This window comes from Enoplosus armatus, chromosome 23 (assembly GCF_043641665.1).
Source record: "Enoplosus armatus isolate fEnoArm2 chromosome 23, fEnoArm2.hap1, whole genome shotgun sequence".
Taxonomy (NCBI): Eukaryota; Metazoa; Chordata; class Actinopteri; order Centrarchiformes; family Enoplosidae; genus Enoplosus; species Enoplosus armatus.
Window position 1 is genome coordinate 4,877,055 of NC_092202.1, and position 19,642 is coordinate 4,896,696.

Below are 19,642 nucleotides of genomic sequence, written 5' to 3' on the forward strand. Positions count from 1 at the left end.
TATTAATCCCTGTGTTTATTCAGGAAACATTTTGTCTCTTTGTCTTGACTCAGAACTCTGGAAATAGTGACTGGAACAGGTCCACTCCCTTCAGAGCAAGATTCATTATAACACTTCTCTGACAGCAAGAGTAACTCTCCAGCATAGTTTTACATCCTATTCTGCGACTTAAAGACACTCGATAACGGCAGATAAGTGGACCTTTTAAGTTGACATTAATTTGTTGCATGCAACAGGTGCACAGTTGTGTTGAAGCATAGTCACCAGAGCCTGGTTGAGCTGGTTGTTGTTGTCCGCACTGCAAAGTTGAACCTACTGGAATGGACTCCCGAGTTCAAGTCGTCAAGTTTTGATCTGAAAAGGACGTGAGTTCGAACTTCGCCTACTCTGTATTGAGAAAAGCCTAATGTCAGATAAACTGCAGTTGCTATGAAACTCTGCCAGTAGTTGTTGCCACTAGCAACATGTTCAGCTGAAACCAACTTCTGGTGTCAGAGATTTGGTATCTTTTTACCTCAGTAGACCAGAATTCAATACATTTGTCAAGGGTGGTAGGCCTTGCTTTATTTTGACTGAAATAGCTCACTCTCTTGTGCTTACTATGCAGATTTACAAATTGATGACTCAAAGGAAAGTTGATCATATAACCATGTAAAAGTTTCATCTAAAACAGGTAATTGAAAGTCAGCTCTTAGCTCTACTGTTGTCATGCAGGTGTCCGTGCTGTCTACTGATAGGTTCAGAAAGGTCGTATATCATTCCTTTCCAAAAAGAAAAACCTCCATATCAGCCTGCTTTTGTCGAGTCAACAACTGAGTCATCGTCACCCCCCTCCTCTTCACTTACACACACACACACACACACACACACACACACACACACACACACACACAACCCCTGGCCAGTCCAGACTGTAGCTGTCACTCTCAAATCAAAATGGAGAATGATGGTATCATCAGTCTCCCTGCCAAGCCCGACAATCTCACTGCTGCTGACTCTACAACAACTGCAGTAGTAGCTTACACACTCACTTCCCCTTTCTCTTCTCTGGACAGGATAAGTATCGGCTGGTCAGATGAAAGCTACACTTGGCCATTTTGTTCCTGCTTCTTACAGAAGGGTTTCGACTTATTTCTCGTCTCCCACATCCCGTCAAACATCAAAGGCAGTGATACAAGCTAATAAGCTACACTTTCAAAGGCTCTGTCGTGGCCCACATTCGCGATGTGGGAAGTCTTTGGGAAACAGGCTTTATTTTTTGCTTATGTCTCAGTTATTGGGGATAAAAATGTCGCTTGTGTGCATGAGCTTTATTCCAAACTGAGATGTATGTAATTTAGATTCTGATTTTCACCCCTTATAATCTTTCTCACCTGTTGTAGATTCTTTTTCGGGTTATGTAGCTCATTTATTATACGGTAATACCTTGGTATTGTTATGGCAGTTGCAGTTTAGTAATGCTTTGAAAAGATGCAGATCCATCAAAGGGATTTTTTTTGTGTTTAATGCAGATCACAGAGGGTTAACAGCTATGAATGAGGCCTTGTTTGATAGTCACGACCCTGCTCCGGTTGTAGTTATGCTCAGGAGATTAAAATGTAAGGGGAAATATGTATTGCGGACTGAATGTGTATGTTTGCTGTTCAAATGGCCGCCTCATTGTTAACCTTGGTGTGTCATTCAGTTGGCATTACTCTCGCCCACATTTCTGCGTTCACACTTTTTATCTTTATCAGTGTGAGAGGCACAACGTGAAAGCATGTTCAGGTACTTTTGTTTGAAGTGTTGGGTGGAAAATTTTAAAAAAACATTTGGCTTCTGTTTCAGAATTAGCCTTAATGTTAACACACCCAGTAATTACATCCATTTTCATATGAATTAATCTGATATTGCTGAATGTACACAAACAGGAGAAACAAGTTGTACTTGTGATGTGTCATATACTTATTTTGACTCATACGTTTCTTTGTTCTTCTGAACACTTAATCAGAAGCTTTAACTGTTGCTTTGTGCCTCCCTTTTGTCATTGTTGCACACTGTGCTGCCTTTGTGTTGCAGATGAAGAAGTCTCACATATTTGTGTCGTCACAAGTGGGAGGATTAGGCTCAGCTTTTCTGACTATTTCAAATGTGGGAGGACGGGTTCTCCCTAATTTATCAAACACACTTTGTGCAGATTAAACGTGGCAGTGCATTATAAAGTTGACCTTCTTATACTTGAACATTGGAATCGAGTTACTGAATCATGAGGATGATAAGTAAGACGATTATAACGATCTGTTTTCACTTTCTTTTACCCAAGAAATTTCTCATCATGCAGTCATGCCGATCCTGTGATGTTTTCCAGATAACAAGCAGAGAGAATTAGCCCTTTGGCTGCTTTTCTCACTCTATTATTGTGTGTGTGTGTGTGTGTGTGTGTGTGTGGGTTGATTTGTTTTGCTTTCCCTCCTTATATTGAATCAGCCAGAACAGACCAGACCTAACCAGTGACATTTAGTGTCTCATGTCACTATAATGAGCAAAATCACTGTAATGCTCATTTTATAGTATCAGCACAATCCTCTAAAAGCCACTGAACAACATTTGCTTTGTGTTTTCTGTTGTGAAATCATTAATATGGGCTGTAACTAATCATAGTCATGTTGAAGTCATTACTGGACTGACTGTACATAGTTATTGGGCCTATAGGCAATCGCATTGTCTTGTGTCCTGTAGGCCGATACAGTCAGGAGGATTTAAGGGCTCCAAGAAAAAGCCAACAAGGCATCTGTTAAAGGTTTTAAATATGATTAAAATGTAATTTAATTAGTCTGGCTTGTACAGAAAGAGCTTTAAGAAGAAGATGCTGATTGACTTTTTGGAAGCTTTGATGTTCAAAATGTAAAATTTAAAAGACGATCTATAGACATACACATCCACCTATAGTGATCTGCATCTCAGACCAGCAGGAGAATCTGAGCAGAGAAAGAGAGATTTCCTCCAGGTATTTCAGCAAAATGTACTCATCCAAACGTTTCAGTGTTGCAGATGAACCTCCACTCCCTTATCGTTTTTTGTTTCGGATGACGTGATGGACTGCAGGCCTTGCAGGGTTTTCTCAGTGTAGCTCCGACAGTGTCTTTATATGTAAGTGGTGACGGTGTGTTTAGCTCTGCGGTGTTTCTGATGAGCCGGATAATGGAGGAGATGTAGCTCTAATGTGCAGGCGGCAGCAGGCAGAACTGTGATGGATGTCTTCTCTTTACAGGAGCATTTATAAGGATCAGATGTACTGCAGCTCAGCATGGCCAAAATATCACATCACAAGCTTTTCTTTTTTGTTTTAACATTGTAAAAATATTTGATGGTGCTTGTTCTGAACACTATATATACTCTTGCAAACACAAGATACTTTTTATACATTTAAAACATTTAAATACAAAGTAAATAAAGAATGAATGTAAGGCAAACTCATACACTCATTACTCTCTTTGTCTTTCCTCTTCAGGGTCTAACTACGCCATGTCTAACGGGGGCGGGGCACCCAGCAGCACCACCCACCTGTTGGACTTCCTAGAGGAGCCCATCCCTGGTGTGGGGACCTATGACGACTTCCACACCATCGACTGGGTCCGTGAGAAGTGCAAGGACCGCGAGAGGCACCGGAAGGTGAGGAGACTGAAGCTGGCCGAAAAGGCAATCTTAAACCTTAAAGGTCTCACTTAGTATATTCTGTCTGAAAATGTGCGCCGTTATCCCCATTCACCGTCTCCCCCCTCTCCGTGACGGCCGGCTTTTCACTTGGCCTTCCAGTGTGGCCATTTGAAACAACTATAGCTCAGCCTATTTCCAGTTCATACAGCTTTTCCACATTAGCTGGTGTCAGCGGAAAATGCTTTGCTGCAAGGGAAGTGATGTATTACACACTTCCTGTGTTTGGGTCACACAAAAGAAGAACAGTGTAGTGAGGATCAGCAGTTTTAGCTTTAATGACTTAACGGCGAAGGAAAATAGCACAATCTAGGTACAGAAACCAAGCTAACGCCAAAAATGTTTTCTGCCTTAAAATTATGATTATCTGAACCAGCCACTACACTGGAGCTTTCAACTACAGCTCACTCTTCTTTAGCAGTTAGAGACAAAGACGAAGGTCAAGAAATCTAATTGTACAGAACTCATGAATGAACCAGAATGAAAACTGTCTGCTTCCTGCTTTACATCTCCTCATCCTGATAACAACCTCTCTCTGTCAACACTTTTATTCAAATATTGACACAACATTACAGCTTTCCCGATGTAATGTAGTGCAGGACTCGTGGAAGTGAAAACTCTGAGAATTTTTATTATTTGAATACTTTGTCAACCATTGTTTGTATAACCCGGCCTTACCTGGAATGTAAATAATGTAATCAACTGTTTTATTGAAGCAACAGTGGAAATCCTGCCTCTAGACTAGATTAGTGAATTACTTATCATTGGGGAGTAGTTATAAACGTTTGACCTACTTGCTTTACTGCCAGTATAAGTAATTTAATTCTTGTTCTTCTAGATAAGCTTATTAATGTAGATTTCTGTGTTATTTGTCTATTTAACTTTGCTCTTGTTCACTAACTGTTGTGTGTATTTTCTGTGTTTTTAGATTAACAGTAAGAAAAAGGAGTCAGCATGGGAGTTCACAAAGAGCCTGTACGACGCTTGGTCAGGGTGGCTGGTGGTGACGCTCACTGGCTTGGCTTCAGGTAACACACACATAAAGTACAAATGCACACGCACACAGCCGTTATCTCTTCTTGCTAGTGACTCTCACATGCTTTGCCTCAGGCAGCTCACGCTCAGTCTTCCTCCTGTTCTCTCTGTCTTTTGCTCTCATTTAACCACTCGCTCACAAACACAAACAGATTTTCTTTCTCCTGCAAGAGCTTCACCAGACAGAGTTCAGTCCTCGGAGCAATATAATCAGAAATTATTTATATTTCTATGACCACCAAAAAGAAAGAAAACCTTTGTACCAACCTGTGAGGACCAGGTAGTCAAAGTTAAGATGTAAAATGCTATAAAAAAAGCCTCTTTAAGATTCAGGTTACAAAGGGATGGAAATAGGCAAAGTCTACCACCTCATGTGGATATTTATGGTGTAGAGTAAATACCCTTTAGTGATTTGGTTACAAAACCTTCCATTTTTTATTTATATAGGTATTTAGAGAGGATGTAAAGACTGTAGGTGTCCCTGCTCTAGGGCTGTCGGGATTAGCACACAATTTTAGGGGAAGGATGCAGGTGAAAGAGCCAGTTATTTGGACAAGCCTCCATATTGCAGCCTGAATACAGCTTTGTCAGGTTTCATTTTGTATTTTTGTGTTTTCTTTTGATACAGCGACTTTTACAGACTTGGCTCTACCTTGCTGTATTAAATTAATATGTAACAGGCTCATATAAAAACTGGTAGCAAAATCAGCAAGCTAACTGCCTCTGCTTCTTTTTTTCTCTTTTTCTACTTCCTCTCTCCTCCCTGCCTTCACCTCTTCGCCCTTCTTTTCCTTCCTGGTTCCCCCCTCCTGCCAGGTGCTTTGGCTGGCCTGATTGACATTGCTGCTGATTGGATGAACGACCTGAAGGAGGGCGTGTGTCTGAGCGCCATGTGGTTCAACCATGAGCAGTGCTGCTGGACGTCCAATGAGACCACCTTCGCTGAGCGGGACAAGTGTCCTCAGTGGAAGAGCTGGGCTGAGCTAATACTGGGGCAGGCCGAGGTAGACGAACAGGCACATGCGTCTTTACATTCAAATTCACAAGGGTCTAACAATCGAAAATAGTTCATTTTGTTTTCATTTACGTGGGGAGGGAGTTTTAAATTAATTATTGGCACTTGAGTGGCTCCACCAATTTTTTTCCTATCACCTGAATGCAGCAGAAGCTACAGTGACAATGAGGCAAATGTTTATAGTAGAGAAAGATGTGGATGGAGAAAGAAACAGTGAACAGAGATAATTTACATCCATACCGCGCACAACACTCGTATGCCCACTGGCTGACGTGCTCTCCGTCACATCCTCACATCATTATATGTATGATTTTTGGTACCAGTGAGTTTCAAGGTTTTGACTCTTTTACTTGTGCTGCGCTCCTCTTCCTCGTCTCTCTGCAGGGCCCCGGCTCGTACATCATGAACTACTTCATGTACATCTACTGGGCGCTGTCCTTTGCCTTCCTGGCTGTCTGTCTGGTCAAAGTGTTCGCTCCATACGCCTGCGGCTCGGGGATACCTGAGGTGAGGAAAATTACGCTTTTACAAAACCCTTTCAGGTACACTTGAAACCTGAGTGGGACAATTTTTGCATTGAAGTTCTTGTGGGGAAACTTCAACATTAAAGAGTTGAGAGTTGGCTTTCATGCAGCAACATTTCAAACATTTTTCTTTTAAGAGGTTTTTGACAGATATTCTTTACTTTACTCTCTACTTTTTGCCACAGAAGGTACCAGTTTTATCAAACTAATGAGGTTAGCAGGATATCTGTTTTTGTGTGTTGTTCCTGTCTCTCTGCAGAAATCCTACACAAGCGCCTTCACTCTGAAACAGACTATTGATGTTCTGTTTCATCTCTCAGCTTTCTCATTTTCTCACGTCTGATCAATTTGCTCTGGGTGTCAGAAACTCAAAGTAGCACATGAAGTAGAAAGTCTATTAATCTCCGCAGCTTCCTCTTACTCTCCATGAAAGTGGTCCAATTAGTTATGCGCACTCTCTGGCATCCACACAGTGTCTTTTCCTGCTCATGGGTTTCCCTTGAAGTGTCTTGAAGTGGCTCAGAATTGTTAATTCAGTGGGCAGCAGGGAGAGACGTGACAGGTTTGACCGCACTGTGAAAAAGCCATTTTGAGGTGAGCGCTGTGAGCTTTCAAAGAATTATCTTTTTGTTGCTATGGGAACAAGAGAGCTGGAAGTGCATTGTTAAGTGTGTGGTAGACGCTGACTTTGAGCACGTTGACAGTAACAGAATAGAGGAGAAGATCAGGAGGTAGAGAGCAAAACCTGAGTGAGTTTTCTGACTAAAGACTAAAACAAAGGAAAATAATAGTTTTTTTGTGTTATTATTATTGCTGGTACTAGCTTCTAAATTGTGAGGATTTGTAGTTGGACTTAAGTTTAATTTCTTCCTTCCTCTTCCTCTCCACTCGCCCCCTCTCTCCCCAGATCAAAACCATCCTGAGTGGGTTTATCATCCGGGGCTACCTCGGCAAGTGGACACTGATGATCAAGACCATCACTCTGGTGTTGGCTGTGGCGTCTGGCCTCAGCCTGGGGAAAGAGGGCCCCCTGGTCCATGTGGCCTGCTGCTGTGGGAACATCTTCTCCTACCTCTTCCCCAAGTACAGCAAGAACGAGGCCAAGAAACGAGAGGTGAGAGGGAAGGAGTTTAAGTCAGTGCAGTTGTTTGTGACCGCATGTAAGACACCATCTCATCAGCTGAGGTGCGTTTATTTTGTTCTCTCAGGTTCTCTCTGCTGCGTCGGCGGCTGGGGTGTCTGTTGCTTTTGGAGCCCCGATTGGAGGAGTGCTCTTCAGCTTGGAGGAGGTAAAACGTCATTTCAAAATGCTCCACAATCAAAAAACAACATAATGCTTAGTGTAAATGGATTCAACTTTTAAAAAATGTTCACATCCCTCCTCTTTTTCCTCCAGGTGAGCTATTACTTCCCTCTCAAGACGCTGTGGCGCTCCTTCTTCGCTGCCCTGGTGGCGGCCTTCGTCCTGCGCTCCATCAACCCGTTTGGTAACAGCCGTCTGGTGCTGTTCTACGTGGAGTACCACACGCCTTGGTACCTGTTTGAGCTCATCCCTTTCATTCTTCTGGGAGTTTTCGGAGGCCTCTGGGGCGCCTTCTTTATCCGAGCCAACATCGCTTGGTGTCGGCGGCGCAAGTCGACGCGCTTCGGCAAGTACATTGACTTGATTGGTGATTCAAATTGGGATGTGTCAGCCAGCTCAGGCGTTTTAAGTGAAGATAGTTGTTGGAATTGATGGGGCTGTTTGGAAGACCACCGTCAGCTGTTTGTACTAGCAGAGAGAAGTCAAATGCCAGCATGATTGAAACGTGGAAATAAAATGTTCAGGATGGCATCGTTTTAGTCATCTTTAATGTTCTGAGCATTATGGAGCAAAGATAAATGACTAAGAATATTAAAGCAAGCAGCCTTTAAAACACTTAAGGTGGCAGGAGAGGCACATATGGAGAGGTTTTTGTCTGTATTAAAAGATCAAAATCGTCTGTCTTGTTTTTTCCCTGTTATATCAAACCTAATGATTTGGGGGGAAAAGAATCTTTGTAATTTTTGAATCAGCATCAGTATTTGATTTGAGATCCTGGTTAGAGGCACAGCACGTTTTACACCTCCCAAAATCTGACATGTTGTGTTGTCCCCCTCTTCAGGCAAGTACCCAGTGCTGGAGGTGATCTTGGTAGCGGCCGTCACAGCTGTGTTTGCTTTCCCGAACCCGTACACGCGCCAGAACACCAGTGAGCTGATAAAGGAGCTGTTCACCGACTGCGGCCCGCTGGAGTCCTCGCAGCTCTGCCAGTACCGCAGCCAGATGAACGGCAGTAAGGCCTTCACTGACAACCCCAACCGGCCGGCAGGGTCCGGCGTCTACGCAGCCATGTGGCAGCTCTGCCTGGCGCTCATCTTTAAAATCTTCATGACCATCTTCACCTTTGGACTCAAGGTGATCCATGGATGTTTCTCCTAAAAAGGGCAGGTGTTTTATCCTGCGTGTCTTTATTGACTCTAAAACTAGTTCCTGTTTCTCATCCTTAGGTACCGTCGGGTTTGTTCATCCCCAGCATGGCCATCGGGGCGATCGCAGGGCGAATCGTTGGCATTGCCGTGGAGCAGCTCGCCTATTATCACCACGACTGGTTCTTGTTCAAAGAGTGGTGCGAGGTGGGAGCTGACTGCATCACCCCTGGGCTCTACGCCATGGTTGGGGCTGCGGCATGTCTGGGTGAGTCAGCAGAAATGGTACTTTCAGTGGCTCAGCACTGCCACCAGTTTGTGTCAAAGTTATCGCTGCCAAAGAGTTGATCCTCACATATTTTGCTATACCGTTTATGCTGCTATCCCTTTAATATCTGGTTGTTTTAGAACATTTCGGGCAATTCTGATGCTCCATGAGCAGCATGGGTTTACAAACATTCTCATCAGGTTATTTTATCAACAAGGGGTTTCTCAATTGACTGTCTTTTACTATACCATATACAATACTATATTATACAATTGAATACAACCTAAAGATTATTTATAGACCTAATGCCTTACTAATCTATATACCTACTATGTGTATAATGTTCATTCTGGTAAATATAAAAGTCACATTTCTCTCCTGTCACCTCAGGTGGAGTGACCCGTATGACCGTTTCCTTGGTCGTCATTGTGTTCGAGCTGACTGGTGGGTTGGAGTACATTGTCCCCCTCATGGCTGCCGTCATGACCAGCAAATGGGTGGGCGACGCGTTTGGCCGGGAGGGAATCTATGAGGCCCACATACGTCTGAACGGATACCCCTTTCTGGACGCCAAAGAGGAATTCACACACACCACGCTGGCCAGGGAGGTGATGAGGCCTCGACGCAGCGACCCACCGTTAGCGGTGCTGACGCAGGACGACCTGACGGTGGAGGAGCTGCAGGCCACCATCAATGAAACCAGTTATAATGGTTTCCCTGTGATAGTGTCCAAGGAGTCCCAGAGACTGGTGGGCTTCGCTCTGCGCAGGGACATCACTATCGCTATAGGTAACTCTACTCTAGTAAGAGAGCACAAGAATGGTACTTGGCCTGTCTGGTGGCTTGACTCATTTAAGGTTTGAGAAAGAAAATCGCCCTCTGAATCACCAAAATGACCAAAGTGGGAAATTGGTTTGAGTGTCCTTAAGCAAAACACTGAACCCCAAATTTCTCCCAATGTGAAAAAGTTGGACAAAAGCATCTGTGAAATGAATGTAAAGTAATGGAAGAGTACAATCTTTTGGTTGTAATGTATCTCTTTTTTTCTATATCTCGCAAACCTCCATTTTCTTGTTCCTTTCTCAACAGAAAATGCTCGTCGCAAGCAGGAGGGCATCATGTTGAACTCCAGGGTGTACTTCACCCAGCACGCACCCACCCTGCCGGCAGACAGCCCTCGGCCCCTCAAACTTCGCTCCATCCTGGACATGAGCCCCTTCACCGTCACCGACCACACCCCCATGGAGATCGTGGTGGACATCTTCAGAAAGCTGGGGCTGCGCCAGTGCCTGGTCACTCACAACGGGTAAGTAGGAAATGAAATTGGCTTAGGAGGAAGGATGTGCTGTAAGAACAGAAGGTGAACCCTTCTCACATTCTTCTTTCTGGTGTTGTTATGATCCACCAACCTGCCTGAGGTCGACAAACATTGCACAAGCACATGTACACACTGTCTGGTGTTGCATGGGGCTCTGAGATCCCTGGATTTACCCATTAATCTGCATGGCCTGGCCTAACCGCTGTGCTGCACTTCCTTTACCCCACTACTGAGCAATAACAGACGTCTCCTCAGTAGAAGAGACTTGAGCTGCTGAAACTAACTACAACTACATAACAGGTATCATGTTGGGAAATGTCAGAAAATCAGTTGGTCTGAAACTGAGAAGTGAAAAGAAGCTTTTTGAGAAAGAAAATCTGAACATTTTGAGGTTTGAGATTATTTCTCAGACGATGAGCATTTAATTTAGAACAATGACAGTGATGTTCATTTCACAGCTAGTGAAAATAAATGTCTCATGATTTGTCAGACTCTGGAGGTCTCGTCTAGGTTTTTACAGATATGGGTTTTGCAGAGAGCCACCTGCTGGTGTGATCTAGAAAGTACAAGACAGATTGTTCACACAGATCACTTCCCTCAGTTTGGAGGGAGAGAGGAGCTGTGCAGCAGTGTTTGTTTTATTTACATCTTTATGTTTGACTATTTTTATTTACATTTTAAAGGATAAGGCTGGCGTTATTCTATATTTTTCTTATTGTCAACAAATCTCATGAAAAGACCAAAACCAAAAATGTGTTAGTCTCTCCACACTTTCCACCTTTCCATTGTACTCAAGTAGATAACCAGTCACAAATATGAAGATTTATATTTCTTTTAAAAGCTAAATAGTTTCCTAAAACAGCTGGGTACCATTGGGACTATTTTCTTGTGGATTAATACACATTTGGTGCTCTAGTGGGTATTTACAGCAGCAAACTGCTGTATGTGTGCTCGAATTAAAATAAACCAGTGTCCATGTTTATTATAATGATATATGTCGCCCAGTACAATAGTGTTGTACTGTACTGGTTGATGTGTTTTTCATTGTTTTTGGACAGTGAGGGTCTATGGCACAGAGGAATAAGATATATCAAGCTTTAGATAGACTGACAACACTTACTAAGATCAATTTATTGTTGATTTTGTTTTTTTCATGTGACTTATTGACATTAAGAAAAACATAGAACATCACCAGACAGAAGAGGGCGCAACAAGATGATGTAATTAAAAGAGCGTCAGTCAGACCTCAAAGTTTAAACGTCATGATTAAAAGTTTATTAGATGAGTTACATACTCTCCATCATAACACGTGAAATTAATTTCTAACATTAAGTTTTGTTGTTTTTGTGTTAATTGAGTTGTGTAATTTTGAGTTGTATTTTATGTTAATGTTGAGTTGTCTGTTTAGTATTTTAAGTTACACCTGTTATGTATGTTTTGTGCTGCTGCTGTTTGTTCTCTCTCTGTCTCTCCTCTGTTTGTTGTTTTTGTTTATTTGTTGTCGGGGTTTTTTTGAGCAGTTTACCAAGTAACAGGTGTGTGTTTCAGGATTGTGTTGGGCATCATCACAAAGAAGAATATATTAGAGCATCTGGAGGAGCTCAAGCAGCACACGGAGCCCCTGGTGACTAGCCCCGCCCCTTTACACATGTGACCCCTCCCCCACTCTCGCACCTGTCTCTTAGGCTCCGCCTCTTAAGAGGGATGCATGAAACTTAGTGTGAAAAACTGTTGACAGTTCCCAGCTAAACATTAAGGCCTTTCTTCTTCTTCTTCTTCTTCTTCTTCTTTCACTTACTGTTGGCACTCTGTTGTCCGTGGGTTGGTTTGGTGTGGATTCACCTCTAATGAAGTCGTTCATCTTAGAGAAATACCTGTAGATAGACGTTTCCCGACCTCATCTTCATCGCTAGTAGCAGTTGCAGATTTGAAGTCATCGTAAAGAAAAGCTTTTTTTGTGCTTTCCAGGTCCTGTAATGTTGGACCTGTATGGGAACTGTCACTCGCATCAGTCCAGAGCCCCTTTCAGACATGTGCTTCATTACGTAAATGTGCTAGCAATTTAACAGGTTGATGTTAAGCCCCTGAGTTATTTCACTGTAAAAGCTGTGACAGCACTCTTACTAGGTAGGACCTTGTGATATTCACATAAAGTTTCCAACGCTCAGGTTTGAATTGAACGCATATTAACAGAAAGGCTTCAGCAGCACCAAAAAATAAATAAGTGTTTTGCTCCGCCTTCTAGGACGACTGTAGTACTTAATATTTGTCATGAATTATCATGTCTTATACACAAGTTTTCAGCCACGTCTAAGCCAAAAATTAACTTTGATGCCTAACTTCTAAGCCATCATGGATGAGACCCTTACTTGATTTCATAATCTTTTTTTCTTCTTTAAAGTACTTTTCTAGTAGTCAAAAAGACATTAATTTATCAGAATGATGAAGCCGGCCATGTTACGTCCCCGTGTCTGAAAAGGGCTCAGTAGATTCCCAGAGTGCAGCTTTGCAACTCATCCCCATTAAACTGCATTTGTACCTACTGTAGCTCTGCTTAGTGTCGTGTCAGCTGCACCATGCTAGCACCTTAATAAGATGTTCATTTATCTTCTGACATTTTTAGTTTTCTGATGTACAGTAACTACATAGCTTTGAAATGTTTTGGTATAATTCGCTGTAAAGTCAGTATTTATCATTCCTCAGCATGTGTGCAGTCATGTAACCATGATGCCTGTTGTGTGTTTCCCCGTCTTCCTCTCAGACCAGTATTCGCTCATTTCATTTTGAGAATTCACGCACACTCAATTTTCTCCATTAACGACTTCTTTTTCCTCTTTTTTTTTATTTTTTTAAACCCCCTTCTTTCTCGACCCCACCGTTTCGCCCTGGGTCTCCACAGATCGACGACATCTGAACCGTCACCTTAACAACCACTTGGCGAGTAGCCAGCCGCCTTGGGAAAGCGGCCTGCTGTTGTTTTTTAGTACTTTTAGAGGGTGGTGACTGTTGGTAGAAGGGAGGGAGAAGATCTAGCGATACATCCCCATACTTCCCTCATCCTGTCGTGGCAGTGAATGCTGTGGTGGAGTGACGTTGTGTTGACTGGTGCTAGTAGAGCTGTAGTGACCTGGCTAGCTCGCCTGTGGTGATAAAATGACCTTGATGAAGTAACGACTAATCCCGAGCTTTAACCTGCCAATGTTTCCTCTTAGCCAGCTGTGTCCTGTCGTCTTCACAAAGGAAGAAAAAACTTGGCTTATGTAAACAAATCAGTGTGGAAAAGTCACAACAAACAGACAAAGACAAACAATATAAATTGTAGACCAACATCATGTTAAGTTCTCTGCAGCAGAACATAAATACGTTGCATAAAAAGTACACATTTATGAAAACATTTAAAAACAATTATTTAAAAGGATAAAATACATTTCAATACATAAGAATTAGATACAAAAACTAAACTTTTAGAAGCCTCTCCAGGAAAAAGCACAAATCTGAGAAAAGTCTGTGTACCAAAATATGTGTTTTTTTCCTCTGCTTTCATATTTTGTAAATCATTAGCCTCTCTCTTTGGGAACCAGTGCTGAAAAGCATAACCAACTTTCTAGAGGAACTATTCTGCATCGTTATATTTCGTTCTCACACTCAAAAGCCTGATACAAACACTGTCGCCCTCTCCACCAACATATAATGAATTCAGCCATTTATGCCTGTTTTCTGATGGTTGCATTCTGGGAAATGTAGGAAACTTCAGTGGAAACAAAATGAGCGGTGCAGTCTTTCTGTGCTTTACGTCCACTCTTAGATTAATACAGAGCATTTATTGCACCTTCTCCCCTTAATAATTGTAAACTTAAGGTCATTTAAAAGGGATTTAATTTGTCTTAAATTTGGCTTTCTGTGACCTGTAAATGTTTCTGCCTCTAATGATACCACTTTCTGGACAGAGTGAAAACACGCTGGCTTACAGGGAACATTGCCTTCACCCTCTGACCCTTCATCTCTGATCTGTACCTGGTCTCCCGAGCCTCTATGACTGTCCTTGTTCACTTCACTGGTTTTGGAATGAACAGGACCAGTCGTAGATCTCAGCAGCTCTTGGGAAACCCGGGTCTGATCTGTGTGACGTCTCACCAGTGTTTCATGCCTCCTGCTGCTCAGTAGCTGTAAACAGGTCATCTCAACTCCTCTCACTCAGACCTGGGTTCAAATGTTTGTCTTGCACTTTACTTGCTGTTCCAGGGCTCAAATGAAGCTGAACGTCTCCTGAACAACACGTGACCTCCCCGTAAATCTGACAGTATTAAAACAAACAGCCAGCTGAGCGCTGCTCTCCTCTCGCTCTGCAGCAGATGGACAGCTTCTCCTCACCGCTATCAGCTGCTTTGGCTTCAGATGCTTCTCTTCACTTGACCTCAGACTACATTCACGGCTGAATTCAAGAGCACAAGTGTCGCCACTTTGTGGTTATTTCTGATGTTGAAACAGCCGGCAAATCAAAGCCGTTTGACAGTGACCTCAGCCTGCGACGTGCTCTTGAATCAGCAGGAATAATCGTGACTGACTGAATATTTAGTAGCTTGTTACTAAGTCAGACTTGTTATTTGAGTCGATAAATGTGCTTTATAGTAGAGGGAGAGGAGGGGGCCGCTCTGTCACATGAGTCATAGCTGCTACTGTAAAGGTTTGATGGGAGCTGATGCTCTGTCATTAGCTTAGCAAGTTAGCAACTCTGCTGCACACCTGGTTTCACTGAGGTTCATGGTCGTAGCCTTCACCACGTATGATCTCATGAACACTATCATGAGTTTCAAACTAATGTAAATGTGGAATTACATTTAAAAAAGTGTCACATTTTCTGATGCCAGCAAGAGGGTTAATGATTATCTGACAAACGGAGGTCCAGTAAGTGTAGTAGGTTTGTCGTTAATGTAAGCAGATTATTTCCACTGCAATTTGAATTTAAGATCATATGTTTTACACTTAAGTGTAGCTGCAAGAGATTGTAAGGATTTATATGTTATAGATTTGTAATGAAAAGTCCGCTGTAGACTCAAACTAAGTGACTCAGCAACAGCTCCTTTGTGTCATTAAAGACAACTTTATTTATACAGCGCAATTCAGACAGTTAAAGTACTTTATGTACATTTTAAGTATAAAAGGAATTAAAAGAAAAAGAATCAAAGACAAATTTACATAAGAGAGCATGTTAAAGACATTTAGAGACGATGAAGTGAAGTGTTGTTTATGTCCAGCTTTCAACCAGTTTGTATACTGAATACATTAAGTCATCATCGTTATCCAAGTGCACCAGCTGCTTTGTGGGTTTCACGTCACTTCTGGCAGCTGTGTGATCAGCTGCACAAAAAAAGATTTTTAAAAAACAGTTCCCGTTAGATATAATTCAAAGTGGGAAAAATAAAAAAACGAAAATGTTTTCTGACTCCTGTGACGAGACACGCCCTCTTCTCCTTCTCAGAGGTGCTAACTTTTCTCCACATCCTCTTCACTACTTCCTGTCTCCTTGTAGGATCCAGTTTTTCCCTCTCACCAGCTTTTTGGGGCGATATCATAAAATGGTTGAGGCAGCGTCTGAAGCGACACTCTGCTCTCTGGTAGTGGGGTGCTGTTTCAGACCTGCTTTCATCCCTTATTTCCTGTAGTTACTCACCACCTCCTCCTCCTGCTCCTCCTCCTGCTGCTGACTTTTGCTTCCTCAGGGACTCATGTTTTTGTCGGCTAATCAGTGTTTATGATTCATATCCAATAAACCAAAATCCAATTCAAATCATGTGCTTCTCTCTGATTGAAGACGCCATTTGAACAAAACCTGCCAACAAAAACATGACGATGTTTTCTCTCCTTCACTCCAGCTGCAGACCACCAGCACCTCCCCTCTTTTCTAAACCTCCTTTTCTCTCCTCCCTTTCCTCCCTCTCCTTTGTCTCCCCCTGCAGGCGGCTTCTTGGTATTATCACAAAAAAAGATATCCTCCGTCACATGGCTCAAATGGCAGACCAAGATCCCGAGTCCATCATGTTCAACTGATCCGCTCCTTCCAGGACGGCCGGGGGGGAGGAGGGGGAGACGACAGCGAGGAGGAGGAGGTGCGCCTCCTGGACGGCTCCAATCTCTGACATTCGGACCCTTTTTTCTTCTTAGTTTTCAGCTTTGTAGACCCTGAACCTCGCCCGACAGACTCACCGGCCATGAGAGGGAAAAGACATGATAAAAGACTTTGTTATTATTCTGGCTGCTGAGGACACGCGGAGGTCACGGGCTGAAGGCAAACACACAAGGAATGCACTTTTTACACACACACAAAATCACAAAAACACACACTTTTGCACTTGCAGACACCTCAAACATGCATGCTCTCCCTCCACACACACACACACACACACACACACACATACATATATAACTCCCTAACCTGTAAAGACACACCCATTTGCACTCTTCATGTGCCTCACCCTTGTCTTGTCTCCGCTGAGGTCGTGGTCGCCTGGCTGGGGTCAAAGGTCAGAATGAACCGCCGATGAGGGACGCGATGAGGGACCTTGAGACCTCCAGGCTTCTGTTAGAATACAAAAAAACTCACTTTCCTCACCCCCCCTGCACACACACCTGACCTGTCCGTCCTCCAGAGAAATATATTGTTTACCTGTGAATTAAGTGTGTGTGTGTGTGTGTGTGTGTGTGTGTGTGTGTCCGTCCCTAGTGGCACTACATTCCAGTCCAGGTTACCATGGAAACTGAGAGGACGTGCACCTGCTCCTCACCCCGAAAATGTGGCAGCATCTAATGATCGCATGGCACACGGCTGCTCCCCCGGGTGCACGTTGGCCTGAATGAGATGCTTTAACAAGCGTGTGTGTGTGTGTGTGTGTGTGTGTGTGTGTGTGTGTGTGTGTGTGTGTGTGTGTGTGTGTGTGTGTGTGTGTGTGTGTGTGTGTGTGTGTGTGTGTGTGTGTGTGTGTGTGTGTGTGTGTGTGGAAGAGAGAGAGGGAGGTAGAGAGACATGGATGGGTACTGCATTTCAAGAACAAAGATGTTCCCTTTCAGAAGGAAAAAAGTGAAAAAGTAAGACCTTTTGTGAGTGTGTGTCTCCATTTCTGAGCCAGCTTGAGCTGTTTGTGTGTGTGTGTGAGAGAGACTCCCGTCAATTCATTCAGCGTGTGTACGTAAAGAACAAAAAAAGTTGAAACTGTCCAGGTTGAGTTCTTCTTTGTTCTCTGTTACAGAAAAAAATATATCAAATTTCCTTTTTTCTTGTCAGACTATTTCTCTTGATAATTTTAGACACTATTCTTCCTATAATCAATTAACTTTTTACGACTTGAAGCAAAACAAAGCTGTAAATGTGCACTGTTTTAAGTGATTGGTTAAAGATGAGGAGGAGGAGGATGATGAAGCTACACGACGACTTGTTTTCCGTCTCTGAAATCTGAAGTCTTTGTCTTTGGGAAACAACGCCTCATATTTTCAAACAGGAACTAGTTTTTGTCGCATGCGATGTTCTTTCTTAGTTTATCAGAGGAAAAGTGGACCGTTATTCTTCTCTCTGCTTAATGTTTTAACACTCCATCCATCTTTGGAAGCATGAACTTTATTTACACAACAAAAACCTGATTTTCCATCTGAGCAAAGACTCTAAGAAATAAATGAATCTCAAAATGCTAAAGAGATATTGTATCTACCTGGCATGTTGTTCACATCTCACCTTGATTAAATAGTATTTCCCAACAGTTGATAGTGTTTGATTTAACCTGCATTGTGTCCCAGACGGGTGGAAGTTGAGGCTTCAGACTTAAACTAGTTAAGATTTAGAATTTTAAATAAAGAGATTAATAACTTAATAATTTGCAACTTGCTTTAAAATGACCTAACAAAAACACACCAAGTTTTAAAAAGTTTATATTTCTTTTCAATTATTCAAGCCCAATTTTGCTAAAATAGCTCAAGTTAACGTCTCTAAATTGCTTGTTTTGTGGTCCAAATCTCAAACGTAATGAGTCATAGTGATATGAACCAGAGTAAAGCTATAAATCCTCACGTTTTTGAAGCATTTTTTGCTTTATGAATGACATACCCCATGAAACATTTCAGCACTAAAGAGCTTAAACTTTCTGCCAAACTTGATAAAGTAATCTCCACGTAACGTTTATGAGCTTTCAAATGTACCACATGGACTTTTAAGAGAGAGCTGAAAGAGCTGATAATGTCGGAGAGTTTAAACATCTCCAGCTCCGTGACTGTTGCACAAACTCCTGATCAAGACCATTAGATATGGTCAAAAGCTCTGGAATTGGCGAGTAACTGGATCTTAATATAGAGATTGTTTTGTCAGCTGCTGTTTCCAAGATCAAGAATGAACTGTGTAAAAGAACTGTTTTTATTTTGTATTTTGTTATGCTACATCCTGTCAATCATCTCATAAAACAAACATACGGCTTCATCTGCCAAGTGCCTGGCAAAGGTTTTTAGGCTTTTCACACAAGTATTTTATTCCAAAACCCCCGAAAGAAACACCTGCTGCCCCCACTAACCTTTCCCCTCTTTGACCTCAGAACATGTAACGTGTTGTAGAGCTGCGACGATTGGTCGATTCATCGATTAGTCGATCGAAAGATAATTAAATGCCAACTATTCTGATAAAGGATTAATCGTGTCAGTCATTTTTTTCCAGCGTCTCAAATGTAAGAATCTGCTGCGTTTCTTTGTCGTTTATGACAGTAAATGAAGAGTCTTTGGGTTTTGGGAAATTGTGATGATCAATTTTATAGACTAAACGATGAATCATGAAAATAATTGTTGGTTGCAGCCCTAACATGTTGTGATCCTTCCAGAGCAAACCAAGTGATGGAGAGACTGAAGCGGGGACAGACAGTCGCACCTTACCTGTAGAGTGGCGGCAGTAGTGTGTGTGTGTGTGTGTGTGTGTGTGTGTGTGTGTGTGTGTGTGAGAGAGAGAGAGTGTGTGAGGAAGGTCGGGTTCATCCTGTGTACTTGTTTCCGTTGCAGCGACCGTCCTGCTGTGGGTGGAGACAGCGGACAGGGCGTCGTCTTTGTTAACAGTGGTGTTGCCTAACATTGTATTTCATACTGATCTCGATGTTTTTTCCCTTTTTTTTTTTTTGTTTTGTTTTGTTTTTTTATTTATGGGTAGTGTCGATAGAGTTGTGCATTATTATTATTATGAAGAAGAATTTTATGTATGATTACATTGATTGTTTGATTGTACATTTAAAACAAAATATGTAAAGATTAAATTTTGTTTTAAATTAAAAGGAAAAAAGATTCAAGTTGCACAGAGTGGCTCTTGGTACTCATTGTGTTTT

At 42.3% G+C, this 19,642-nt stretch overlaps 1 protein-coding gene across 2 annotated transcripts in view; it reads left to right on the forward strand.

The window, feature by feature from the left end:
* clcn3 (chloride channel 3) overlaps nt 1–16,438 on the forward strand; it is a 31,344-nt gene extending 14,906 nt beyond the window's left edge. Inside the window, exons 3-15 of one of the 2 annotated variants that reach the window (XM_070929539.1) lie at nt 3,491–3,651; nt 4,622–4,721; nt 5,545–5,732; nt 6,128–6,250; nt 7,175–7,381; nt 7,476–7,556; nt 7,664–7,916; nt 8,412–8,704; nt 8,797–8,983; nt 9,374–9,772; nt 10,073–10,289; nt 11,850–11,925; nt 16,259–16,438. In XM_070929539.1, the coding sequence (XP_070785640.1) occupies nt 3,491–3,651; nt 4,622–4,721; nt 5,545–5,732; nt 6,128–6,250; nt 7,175–7,381; nt 7,476–7,556; nt 7,664–7,916; nt 8,412–8,704; nt 8,797–8,983; nt 9,374–9,772; nt 10,073–10,289; nt 11,850–11,925; nt 16,259–16,438 (2,465 nt within the window). The remainder of the gene's footprint in view (nt 1–3,490; nt 3,652–4,621; nt 4,722–5,544; nt 5,733–6,127; nt 6,251–7,174; nt 7,382–7,475; nt 7,557–7,663; nt 7,917–8,411; nt 8,705–8,796; nt 8,984–9,373; nt 9,773–10,072; nt 10,290–11,849; nt 11,926–16,258) is intronic. The other variant, XM_070929540.1, reaches the window with a different exon arrangement.
* Nucleotides 16,439–19,642: the final 3,204 nt, after the last annotated feature.